The 12,495-nt window shown below is 37.5% G+C and overlaps 1 protein-coding gene across 1 annotated transcript; it reads left to right on the forward strand.

Moving 5' to 3' along the window:
• The first annotated feature begins 1,875 nt into the window (after positions 1 to 1,875).
• Seipin (lipid droplet biogenesis associated protein seipin) lies at positions 1,876 to 12,276 on the forward strand. The gene is made up of 5 exons (XM_071593708.1): positions 1,876 to 2,303; positions 2,394 to 2,539; positions 2,840 to 3,042; positions 4,844 to 5,198; positions 11,866 to 12,276. Exons 1-5 carry the CDS (start codon positions 2,095 to 2,097, stop codon positions 11,958 to 11,960), a joined length of 1,008 nt encoding a protein of 335 aa, XP_071449809.1. The 5' UTR covers positions 1,876 to 2,094; the 3' UTR covers positions 11,961 to 12,276.
• Positions 12,277 to 12,495: the final 219 nt, after the last annotated feature.

Here is a 12,495-nt window from a genome sequence, read left to right on the forward strand (position 1 = left end):
AAGATACACTTTTCCTTAGGCTTCAACACGGAGCTAAGTACTAGGTTCAGCATGATGGCCAACAATCACTTTCAACCAAACATTTCTTTTCACTGCAGCTTTCCAGAACATCAACAACACAACTGAGAGCAGTTGCAGTTTTCTCATTAGGCATCAAATATCCATTCACAATTGTGTATTAAAGATTTTAGGGGAAACTAGACAGAGGAGATTCTTGAACTTCGATGCAGTATTTACATATATTCCCTCAGGTTAATTTAAACCAAAAAAGTGTTTAGAGGATGTGAGAACTTTAAGGATTATTTTTTACTTCATATACAGCAGAAGTAGTTCAAATAATCATTGACAGAAGGTCACAAAATAGTGCATACAAATGCAGAGGTGAAAATCAGTTTGGCTTTAATAATGATAAGGGAAAATTGCACTGGTGAGAACATGAGTAAAAAGGAACATCAAATGCAATCAGTATGACTTCATGAGACTCATGGATTTTGTGTAGGCATTCAATTATGTAGAATGGGAAAAGTAAATGGAGATAAGAGGATTGACTGGAGGGATATGTTATTTATTCAAAACTTGAATGTGAATCAGGTAGGGGCAGCAGAGGGAGAATTGGGATGGTTAATTATTGGTAGGAGAGAGAATCAATGTTTCCCACCACTGCTGGTAATTATTAACATATATATAGAAGAAAAGTTTATGGTAGACAGGGAAGCGCTTGAGCTAGGACTTAAAGTGGGCAGTGTAATGATTAATTCATTTAGGTTTTCAGTTGATCAAGAAATAGTGAGTTACACAGCATAGAGATTACAGTTAATATTAATTTATTTGCATGAATAATGCAAAAGGCACAGGATGAGGATTTACTACAAGAAAACACAGATAGTGTAATTATCAAGGAGTATGAAAGCTTAGGTAAAAGGTCAAGCTAAACTTAAAGGAGATAAACACGTTTGGGCAGCACTTTAGATGAAAAGGAGCATAAAAGTGGGGACATTAATGGAAGAATTTCACAAGTGAGACACATTTGCAAGAAAAAGAGAATTCCTGGTGGGAACACAGGGTTAAGATGTGAAGGAAAGATTGATGAAATTTTAAAATGGAACCTAAGGGTCGTGAGACTTGGTATTTGAGACAAGATAATGAGTGTAGATAGCAGGCTTTTGAGAAGTGGGTTTGCTAGAGAATGGAGAAAATAAATTGGATGGATGGGAAGTCAAATGCTGACGTTATCAATTAGGTAGACGAAGAGAGGAAGTCACAAGGAGAAATCCTATAAAGGCAGATAAAATGGATCAAGTTATTATTGAGTATCCAAGGTAGTGGGATACTGATGGTCCAGCAAATAAGGAGAACGTTGGGGAAGAGGGATAGAGGAAAGAAAGAGTTCTTTCCGGAAAACATGAAGGTGGGCAGAAGTTACGATAAAAGAAATGACGTATATTAAAGAAATTTGAAGTTCTCACGATACTTAGAAGTAAATAATCACGTTCAAAATGTACCTTTACGTACGAATATATCTTATAATATTTAGATACTATATGCCGTCCAGTATGCCATCCGTCGGAAGAAGAATAATTATTTTATGATTCTTGAATGCATCCATTCTTCGAGGTAACACACTTTGGAGACGTATCAATCCGATTTTTTACTGACTTAAGGAGCACCATAATCCAAAAGTACCATAATTAACGATACCACAATGAAAGACTATCTTGAATGAAACCATTACCGCCAACACTGAGATCGTCCAATTAGATTCCACCAAGGCTCACTTTAGGTCCAAGTGAAGCATCGAACGATCCAATTGGTCAATGGGGCTATTAAAATTTCAGTTCAGAAATTTAAACAATGCACTACCGTAAAGCGAAGAGATATGTATGATATGCTTTTGAAGGATAAGAGCGATACCATGTATTTTCACCAGTTAGAAAAACATTGAATGATGTGTATCATAGAGAAAAGAAAAGCTGTTACGCAAAACGAACTTTAACCCTGTAGATGAGAGGTGATCTGTTTCGCTCTGAGGCGATTTATTAGCTGTTGTCTATTTTTTCAATCCCTTAGAATTGGATATTACGTATCCCGACTGCAATGGCTGGATTTTTAGGACAAATTATTCATAATTATGTGACCCGCGTGATTAATGGTGTAACTGGGGTAAAAAATGTGTTTTTCAGCGGAGGAGTGGTGCTAGTCATTGGTTTGGTATCAATATGGGTGTCAATATTTTTATATGTTGCATTTTATTATGCGTACATGCCAGCTGTGTTACACGTTCGACCTGTCCACTTGCAATTCAAGTGAGTTTTAATAAGATTTATATCCATGGAAACGTCCGCGTTACGTGTCATTTTTTGTATCACTTGTTCAATATGATTTTTTGCGAATAGGCCATGTGAAGAGGAAAAAGGCATTTGTAGCTTTCCATCAGCCCATATACAGTTAACCAAGAAGCAGCAGTTACTTATGATCGGGCAGCCTTATAAAATGTATCTATATTTAGAGATGCCAGAATCGCCGGCGAATCAAAAGTTAGGTAGGTAAATATGTTGTTATGTTGAGGTCCTTTGGTTGTGTACTCTTTGATTAAAGGATTAGTATGAACTTATGTGTGTTTTAATTCCTTTCATTCTGCTGATGAAAACAGAACTTATGATTATTGTTTTTGAACAAGTTTTATTCTACCGTTTTGTATTGTAATTTTCATTCCCACTTTCTGTCTCCATATTTGTGTGCACGATAAATTTCACTTTTAACATGGCCATTAACCTAACCAAATTTCAAATAATAGAGTTATAAAAATATACCACTCGTATAGCTCTATTTTTATTTGTAGGCATGTTTATGGTGTGTGCCCATTTAGAAGATAAAGGAGGGACCCTGGTGAACAACGCCTGTCGTGCAGCAATGTTGCACTACCGATCTCACCTCCTCCATACTTTCTATACCTTAATTTTCCTTCCATTTATGGTATTTGGTTCTTCGGAAGAAAAGCAGACAGTTATCATTGAATTATTTTCTGGATTTGAAGAGGACCCAGTAAGTAACTGTATTGAAAGATTTTCTCACATTGAATAAGAATGAAGGCTACTATGTAGAGGTATGTGTTAGACAGACTCTTTGAACTGTATTTGAATTCCATGTTTTATAGCTACAAATCTATTCAACTTTACTTTTCCCTGAAGTTTCGTGAAGTCATGAACACTGCACAATTCATATTTTAATCCTCTTTGCCATTTCATTAAGCACATATAGTCACGTTAACTACCAGAACCAGCATAGAATCCATTGGTTTTCAATATGATTAAATGTTGTTTTTTTTGAGCTTAATCTGTTTGCATTCATGTCTGAAGCAATTTTTCACATTTGTGGTGTGGATACATGAGAAATGTAGTGGCATTTGGTAGGGACTGTGTGGAGAGTTCAATTCCAGTCTTGATTTTAGGGGAGATTATTATCGGAGGTGAGTTGTGTTCAAACGGCATTTCATAAGGGAATGAGTAATTTGAAGGGAGGAATAGGGGAGGTCTGTTTCCTTCCATTCATCTGTGTGTGCAAGCTTGTTTACATCTGCTTGCATGTGTCTCTGAAGTGAACTCCGGTCAATGGGCATCATTCTACTCTTGGACTACCCAAATCAGTGCTTGCAAATGATATTTAGCTTGAATATGCCCCTAAAACTTTCTCCCTCGCATGCACTTATTTCCCCTATTCTTGTGGCATCGTCAGGTTAATGCAAGTGGACTTTCACCTATTGAATCTGTTTCCAATTAAACTCTTTAATGAGTTTCCACGATCATTTGTATTAAGTGGTTACATTATGATTTACCATGTATCAAATTGGGACTAAATTCATGAGAGCATCAGGTTTTCTCTGTCCACAATGCGCATGATACATTTTTTTCATTCATCATTCATTTCATGATTCTTTAACTTATCGAGGCTTAACATCCCAAGTATTTTAAATAGTGGTAGTACAGAGAAATGGCAAGCTAACTTAAAGGTGTGATTTGCAGCACTTCAGTATACCAAACAATAAAATGCTTAAACAAGGATTTGGTATCTTCTGGTTTTTTTTGGGTGTCGAAATCTGAAGACCTCTTTTGGAATGGAGGTGAAACTATTGTCAGTCAAAATCAACAAATGTGGCAAAAATCTGAGAAGCATGCTGAGCTCATCTAATCCACACCATGGAAACCTCTGAAAGAACATAAATATTTACTCCCTGCATATTGAAATAAAATGGTCTGCTTCTACTGACCATTTTATTTCAATTATAATTATCAGTATTTTGTAGTAGTTACAGGTCTTTCAAATTGAAATCAGTTCATTCTTCCCTGTAATCAGTCATTAAGTCTTGTTTCATTAAAACTAGATTATTTTGCCAAAAACCTCAATTCTCAATGCAACAATATCAGAGTGTAAAAATCATTCGCCAAGGAGAATTACTTTTACCCACTGAAACTGTTACATTGAAATGCCCATTTGCAGATGACTCCGTTAAAAGTTACTGTTGTGGCATCTCCCGCAGTTTCTTTGGAATTAGCTCTATTCTCTTTGCATTTGTACCGGAAAGATCATTTGGCCCATTCTTCCTTCATTCTCTAAATGATAATTTATGCCCAATGGTAATTACTAGTGTTGCCAGTATGTGTATATAGTTTGTGTCAATAAAATTATTTAATTGAATATCAGCAGTGATTGCAGAGGTATTTCTTATTGTTATTTGACTTAAAAACAAGAAATGTGAACCATTTGGGTGATATCTTATGGGCATAAATTCCATTTTTGATAGTTAAGGTTTATATTTTACTCACCAAAATGTTCTTCAACTCGACAGGGCCATCCCATCACGGATATATACGTTGAAGTCCAGTCTCGTCACGTAGAAATATATTCATCTGAGCTGAGGGTGACTGCACACCTGACTGGTCTTCGCCACCTGATGTTCCATTGGCCAACCTTTTCTGCCAGCATCGGGGTGATATCCATCCTCTTCTTCCTTGCTGTCCTCCTTGCATTATCTTGGTGCCATCAGTCTTTGAGGTCAGACTTCATTGGTGGTGGCATGCAAAGTGGTAAGGCCTATTCGCAAGATAAGGATTGGACATCAGGAGAAGACGATGATACAGAAGATGATGAAGAAGAAAAGAGTGAAAAGAAGCCAGTTCCTAACTTCTCTGGAGAGATAGATGGTAAGAATACGTTTATAATTGTTAATGTTTCATATTTGCCCATGTAATTTAAGTTTCCTCCATGTAGATTACTTTACTTTATTTTGGAAAGGCTTCAATTGTTCATAGACCCCAAGAATTGAATGAACACGAAAATTGATATTTGCTCTTAGGAATTTCATCCTAACCAAATGGTCAGGAAACAGCTAAAATATAATCCAGGCAGCTTCTCAAACTCTCTAATGCAGTTGAAAAAGCAGCCATTCAAATTGAGGCATATCGTAATGATGCACAAGCTTTTCAATTCTGTTACTGAAGAAATCTGCCACCTTTTTTTACCACTTGTTTACACCAGTTTGAAATTCTGCATCACTGTCAAACCACTGTGTTGCAAGTCAAGTCTTCATCACTGGAAATAGGTAAATCCGTGATTTTCAAGAATTTTTTCATTGATTTTCGCCATTCGTTCATCTGCCATAAGGCTAGGTTGACCACTGTGGTCCTCATCAGGAGTATTGGTGCAGCCATTTTTAAACTGAATGCACCACTGCCTCTCTTTGCCTTCATTCATGAATACATCTCCATATACTTAACAAAGTTGCCTATGAATTTCAATTGGCTTGTGGTTATGTGTCAGTTAAAACCCAAGCACAGATGCCACTTCCAAACTCATGGCATTTGCTATTGCAGCACACATTTAAACAGTTTGCAGTGAGCAAAGTAGAATAACCACGGTCTGCACATTAACTTAGCAGGATGTTTACTAAGTGTAGTGTAGGGACATTGAGACACCAAGATGGTGGTTCTAGCCATACCCACCACCACACTAGGCCAGAAATGTGATACTCTCTGGTCAGCCCGAGTAGGAAGAAAGCATTTTCAGCAGCATTTTGAGGAAGACTTATTATTATTATCGGGCATGGTAGTCCAGTGGAAGGAGTGTTAGGCTGCTGACTGGAGGATCCAGGTTCAATTCCACTGCCTCTGGGCACCCTCAGCTTCATTCAAGCTGATTGATTTTTGAGGTCCTAGGTCTTCCTGGGAAACCATAGCTAGCACAGGGTTAGGAACTGCCTCCCCTACCCTGATTTTTGAATTTCACGTGATGTTGGGCTTAGTAATAGGTGGACTCTACCCTCTGCTATCAAATCAGCCTTCAGGTGGATTACTATGCCCTGTTATTATTGTTATTTGATCATTTTAATCAAAATCATTTTGACATGTCTACTAATGAATGTCCATTGGCCATTATTTGAAATCAAATTATTTTATCAACAGAATTATAATTTTTTAATGTTTGTCCTAACCAGATTAGGGTAGGTTTGCAATGGATCCAACCACTAAAAACCATTTTACTTCTGAGCTCCAAGTTAAACGAAAACAAAAAATCCTCAAAAACCATACTTCATGTTACAATGATTTATTCCTTAGCTTTGCTTACTTCATACCTCCCTTAATTCCATCCAAAATACCTGTTGTTCTCCTCCCATTGCCTCTCAGTATATCTTACATTCACTTGTTCTCATCCTTTGAATTTATCCAAACAGTCAACCATCTCTATTCCCATACCATACTTAACTCATTTCAATTACTTCAATTTTATAGTTAATTCTTCTCCAAGCCCACATCTCAAAACCTACTATGCTTATCCCCTTCTCTGTGTAACAGTTTCCCAGCCATAAAAAGGTATGTTCAAAGTTAAAGTTTCACTGTTGTTTTTTTTTTACATCTTTACTTAAGGTACCTTTCAGCAACTTTCAGCAGCATTGTCTATGAATTTGACTGATGTATTTTTTCTTTTAATGTTCTTACTACTTTTCCCTCATTCATTTTTTTCAAATCCAAATAGGAGAACTGTTAACCCCTCCTTCGTGTGACTCTCAAGGTTATGCTGTGTTCATGTCCTGTATGATGTTTTGGGCCTTCCTGATTACCCTAAACTCTACTAGTGTCTCGTAGTAGTTTTTAGGGTAGGCGACCGACAGCTAAGGTCATTTGTGCCATAGGGGATGGACAGGAAAGGGTGAAGGGAGGAGAGAAACCCGGCGTTGGCATTAGCTTGCTCTTTTACGAAAGGCGCCAAGGGGTCTGCAGCTTAATGTCCCATCCGATGGATGGCGTACTCACTCAAAGTGCCCTCCACAAAGCACCTCAAGTAGGGATCGAGATACCTCTGAAAAATATACTAGTGTCTCTAGTAGGGTTCTTCCAATAACTAAGTCATTTGCTTTCTCCACAATACAGTATTCTGTAACTATTACTTCAAGAATCCACACTATCTTTCCATCTTACCATGCAGGGGCCTAGCATGTCCATATTTTCTTTCTCCATATCTCTTTTGTTTTCTAAATTCCCTAACCGCGATATGAACTGAGTCTCTATTCCAATGGTGAAATTCCTCTTTAGTCTTTCCTTTCTCGTTGCTATCTCCTCAGTTCTCAAGGATTTAATGTGACGAATAATGTGGAGACCTTTGCTTACCCAGTGCTGGTCCATTGGACGAACCCCCATAGTTGCCAGGGCTCATTATTCTGATGTTTTTGTCCATCACTGTTCCTTGGGCTAAGTAATTGCAGTAATTTCCCATTGCCTTCCCCTTATTGTTTATATATGACACCAACACTTAAATGGCCATCCCAATAGGGTGAAATGCCTTCGCTTGTCACTGAGAAACAGATGCCGTGCAGACTGTCTACCGTTGGCTCCTAGCCTTCAACCTATCTGTCATGGGTGACGCCACTAGAAGCGATTTTATTGCTCCCACCAGTACAGTTCTAGGAGCCATGTATCCAAGCCCTTCTGCCATGTCAAGGTTGTAGTCTATGGGGATGGATGGAGTTAGTATCCATTTATTTAAAATCATTGATGTAAATGTTTTTAATTTTATGTACACAAGAATAATGAATACAACACTCTCCCATTCAACAGTAGGTGGAGCAGTTAGACTATCTAATGATCAAATGATTCTTTGTTCAATGATATGGTATTTTTTTTAATGGTTCATATCACATCCAGCTATCTTATGATTGTAGTATTTAGATTCAGAGCCTGGTATAATGCCTTTTGATTGGCTATGAATTGTTTTTTATATAAATTTTAGTGATAAGTAATACTAAGTTCATTGTGTAACTCCGGCTGTAAAACAGACTGACACACACCATATCTCTCCATTCTCCTGATTGTAAATGTCATGTACATCATCTTAAAAATACTAAGGAAAGGGTAATTTGGTCCACAAATTATTACTGGAAAGTGTCTCCCATGCTTGATAAGTCATTACACCCATATAAAAAGCATTAATGCATTTCATTCTGCATTTGTATTTATCAAGTTTCATCAATGTATAGGCTATTTTTCAAATATTCTGCATGTACATTAACTGAATGATTATTCGTATTAGTAGTAGTCTATCGGCCAGAAATAGGTTTTTAATGGCCCCAGAATACTAATGAGTAATTCCTTCATGTGCATTACAATGCAAGAATTTCAGATTGTAAAAATCATTCACCCTGACTGGGATTTGAACCTGGATCCCTTGATGTCCAGCCGAGTGCTTTAGCCTGTTAGCCGAGGTGTCCTCTTACACTCCGAGATTTTGGAGGCATTAAACGAACGAGATGTTGTGACGAAATACCATACATACAGTGTCACTGGCATTTTTAGTCGTGTGCAAAGCACCACAATCCACGAGGTTAAAGCTAACTTTCAACATTAAGGCTGTTTTACCTTTCACAAATTTTAAGAAACTGCGGGAGCTGCCATGACAGTAGCTTTTAATGGGGTCATCTGCTAAATATATGTATTCCTATGCAACAATTTCAGAGTGTAAAGTTATTTGCCTTGGCCAGGATTCAAACCCTGATCCCTCAATGCCTAGCGCAATTCTTCTCCTTACGTCCGTACTACTTTGACCGTGTAGGTCCAAAGCACTTCCGAGATACGTAAACTGTTCTACCTGCTCTAGTTTTTGCCCTCCTATTTTAATGTTTAGCTTAGCCTTTTTCTTTCTCGAAAATCGCATAACCTTCGTTTTATTAATATTGATTCTCATCCCATACCAGTCGCACTGAATTTCCAATTCATTCAGCAATGCTTGCAACCCCTTGGCTGACTGACAAACTAAAGCTTGGTCATCAGCAAACCTAACTGATTTTACGAATTCCCCGCCGACTTTCATTCCTACTTCCAGTTCTTCCCATGCCTCATTGATCATTTCCCCTGCATACAGGTTGAACAGCAACGGTGATAATGGGCAACCCTGCCTTACACCTCTTCCTAACAGTGCCCATCTGGACTCCCCATTCCCCACACGCACCTGAGCAGTCTGAGATATGTTCAGGTTGCGGATTAGCCTCCTTTCCCTCCAATCTATTCCTATTTTCTGCAATATACTCATTATTTTTTCCCAATTCACTCTATCAAACGCTTTTTCGAAATCTACGAAACAGGCAAAAACCTCCTGGTTGTATTCTATATTCCTCTTGATTAATAATCTCATAACTGCAATGGCATCACGCGTACCTCTCCCCTTCCTAAACCCAAACTGATCATCCCCTAAGTAATCATTTGCCCTACTCTCTATCCTTTTGTTTATGATCCTAAGAACAACTTTAGCTGCGTGGGATATCAAACTTATTGTCCTATAGTCCTCACATGATGTAGCCTTTACCTTTTTCGGAATAGGAACTAAAACTGATCTCACAAAGTCTTCCGGCCAGATTCCTTCCTCATAGATACTACGAATCAGCCCATACAGCCTCTTCCTTCCACATTTGCCTAAACATTTCAGTAGTTCCGCAGGAATGTTATCCACCCCCACGGCCTTATTTAGCTTCATCTCCCTTAATGCCCTTTCTATCTGAACAAAGTATAAGTACCAAAGAAACTGTGGGAGATGCCGCAACAGTAACTTTTAACGGAGTCATCCATTAATGTGCATTTCAGTGCAACAATTTCAGAGTTTAAAAATCATTCGCCTTGACTGGGATTCGAACCCAGATCCCTCAATATCCGGTCGAGTGCTTTAGCCACTTAAGCTATCGAGGCGTCCTCTTATTGTTGCATTGAAATGCACATTAGCGGATGACTCCGTTGAAAGTTAGTGTTGTGGCATCTCCCGCAGTTTCTTTGGAATTTGTCAAAGTATAAACACAATATGTGTTTAAAAAAGTTGGCTTTAACCTCGTGGACTGTGGTGCGTCGCGTACGAATACAAATGCCTGTGACATTGTATGTAGGGCATTTCGTCACAACATCTAGTTCCTTTAAAAGCCCCAAAATTTCAGAGTTTAAGAGTTTTGCTTATTTTTATGAATCAAAGGAAGGGAGTGAGCACATTTTTACTTGGCAAAAAAAAATTCTATATGGCCATGTGCTAGAGCTAGGAAATGGGTAGATAAATTCAAAGAACTGCTGTAGATGCTGTGACAATAGCTTTAACTGAGTCATTAGCTAATATGCATTGAAATGCACCAATTTCAAAGTGTAAATATCATTTACCTTGACCAGGATGAAAATTTTAAAGTGTAAGAGGATACCTTGGTAGATGAACTGGCTAAGCACTCGGCTGGATTTCCCGGTCAAGGCGAATGATTTTTACACTGAAATTGATGCATATTAAGTAGAGATAAAACTAGATTTTGCACAAGAAAAATTATGTTTCTCCTGAATAAAAATGTATACAATAGTTTCACCAAAACACCCTAACAATTTAAGTGGAAAAGATGAATAAGCATTATTCTATTAATTGAAAAGGCTATTTCAGAGGTTTCTGATGTTCACTTATTAAAACCATGCATGTAACTTACTTAATCATAAGATCACCTTAAGGTGTTTTAGAGGAGGTAAGCAGTGCACAATATCTTTTTTGCTAACCCCTGCTTATTGATACCCTCAAGCATCTATGTTTTCTCAGTTGGAGTTAGATGGTTTCTTTGTCTTTGTCATAGATCATCATCATGTCATACATTATTGTTATCTTAAGTTCGGTGACCCAAGACAAAGACTCAAGTGGCTGCATCTAAATCCAGAAAGTTGGGGAACCCAAGAATTGAAATTCACGCGAGTTTAGAAACAGATGAGTAGAGTTCTTTTCAGCAAAAAAGACTTAAAAATTCTTGACAATTGCTTTAGCAAAGCAACTCTGCCCTAACCTTTTAATTAAATCCCCCAGTTCAGTTCAGGGCTCAAGTACACGTTTGAGGGAGGAGCAGGGGTCTCAGAGGCAGAACGAAATAGAAGATATTGACAAGCCTGGAAACCTGTCACCAACATCGACTTGCTCATGCTATTTACTCATCAGGATGTCTGATAACTATTTGCCCTGCCCAAATTACCATTTCACCTGCCTCCTTCTCTCGAGTCATTATCTCCCGATGCAAGTGTCAGGTACCCGAAATGCCAAGATATCTATTAATCCCAATTCGTAATACAGATTTCCCATTTTCCCATCTCTACACACGATTATCGCCCCATACCATACACCAGTAATGTTACTTGGTGGTAAAGGGAACAATCACTACAATGTAATAATTTACTTTCTCTTTTAGTTAAATTAAGAGTTAAAAAACATGCTTTGTTTATGCTTTAAGTAATAATAATAACCCTAATTTAGTAATTATTAATTTAATTTTTTGTGCTTTTTGTCTATTTTTATTGTGGAATCACTGAGTATATGTTCCTGTTACAGAGACAGCTACAGATGAAGAAAACAATGTTGATGAACCACAAGTGCCATCTGATAAAGCGTTGTTCAATGAAGGTGTAATAGAAACTTTGAAGTGACATGTTTATAAGAGTATGTGCATATTTCCTTTGTAGCGAGAGGGAGATTTTGGAATGTGTTCTTAAATAACCAAAGAGTTAATAGTCTGATACATTCCTTCTTGTGAATGTTTATTTTCCATTCCTTAAGTAGTTCATGTAGTGTCTGTTTGAGAAGGATGAGTGGGTGTAAAGTTATAAGTATTTTTTGTATATCATATATAAACTGCTCCTTTTGAAACATGTTGTTGACATAAGGCTATTCAACTTTGTTATGTGTATTTTATGTTTTATTCACTCATGTTATATTTTCAAGAAATAAATTTATACTTGTTTATCCCTGCCTTTCTCTGACGTAGACATAAAAACATCCTGAAATGTGAATCATCCTCAATTTTTAGTACACATTTGTATTGCTATAACTCAATTGATGCAGTAATCTTGATTTAAAGAAGGATGAACTATATACCCTCTTGAAGTTTTACTGTAGAGGAGATTTTCAATGCAATAATAGATAACCAGGTTCTCAGATGATTCCCATATCAATTTTTTGCGA

Source organism: Hetaerina americana, unplaced genomic scaffold (genome assembly GCF_022747635.1).
Source record: "Hetaerina americana unplaced genomic scaffold, ioHetAmer1.1.p SCAF_6, whole genome shotgun sequence".
Taxonomy (NCBI): Eukaryota; Metazoa; Arthropoda; class Insecta; order Odonata; family Calopterygidae; genus Hetaerina; species Hetaerina americana.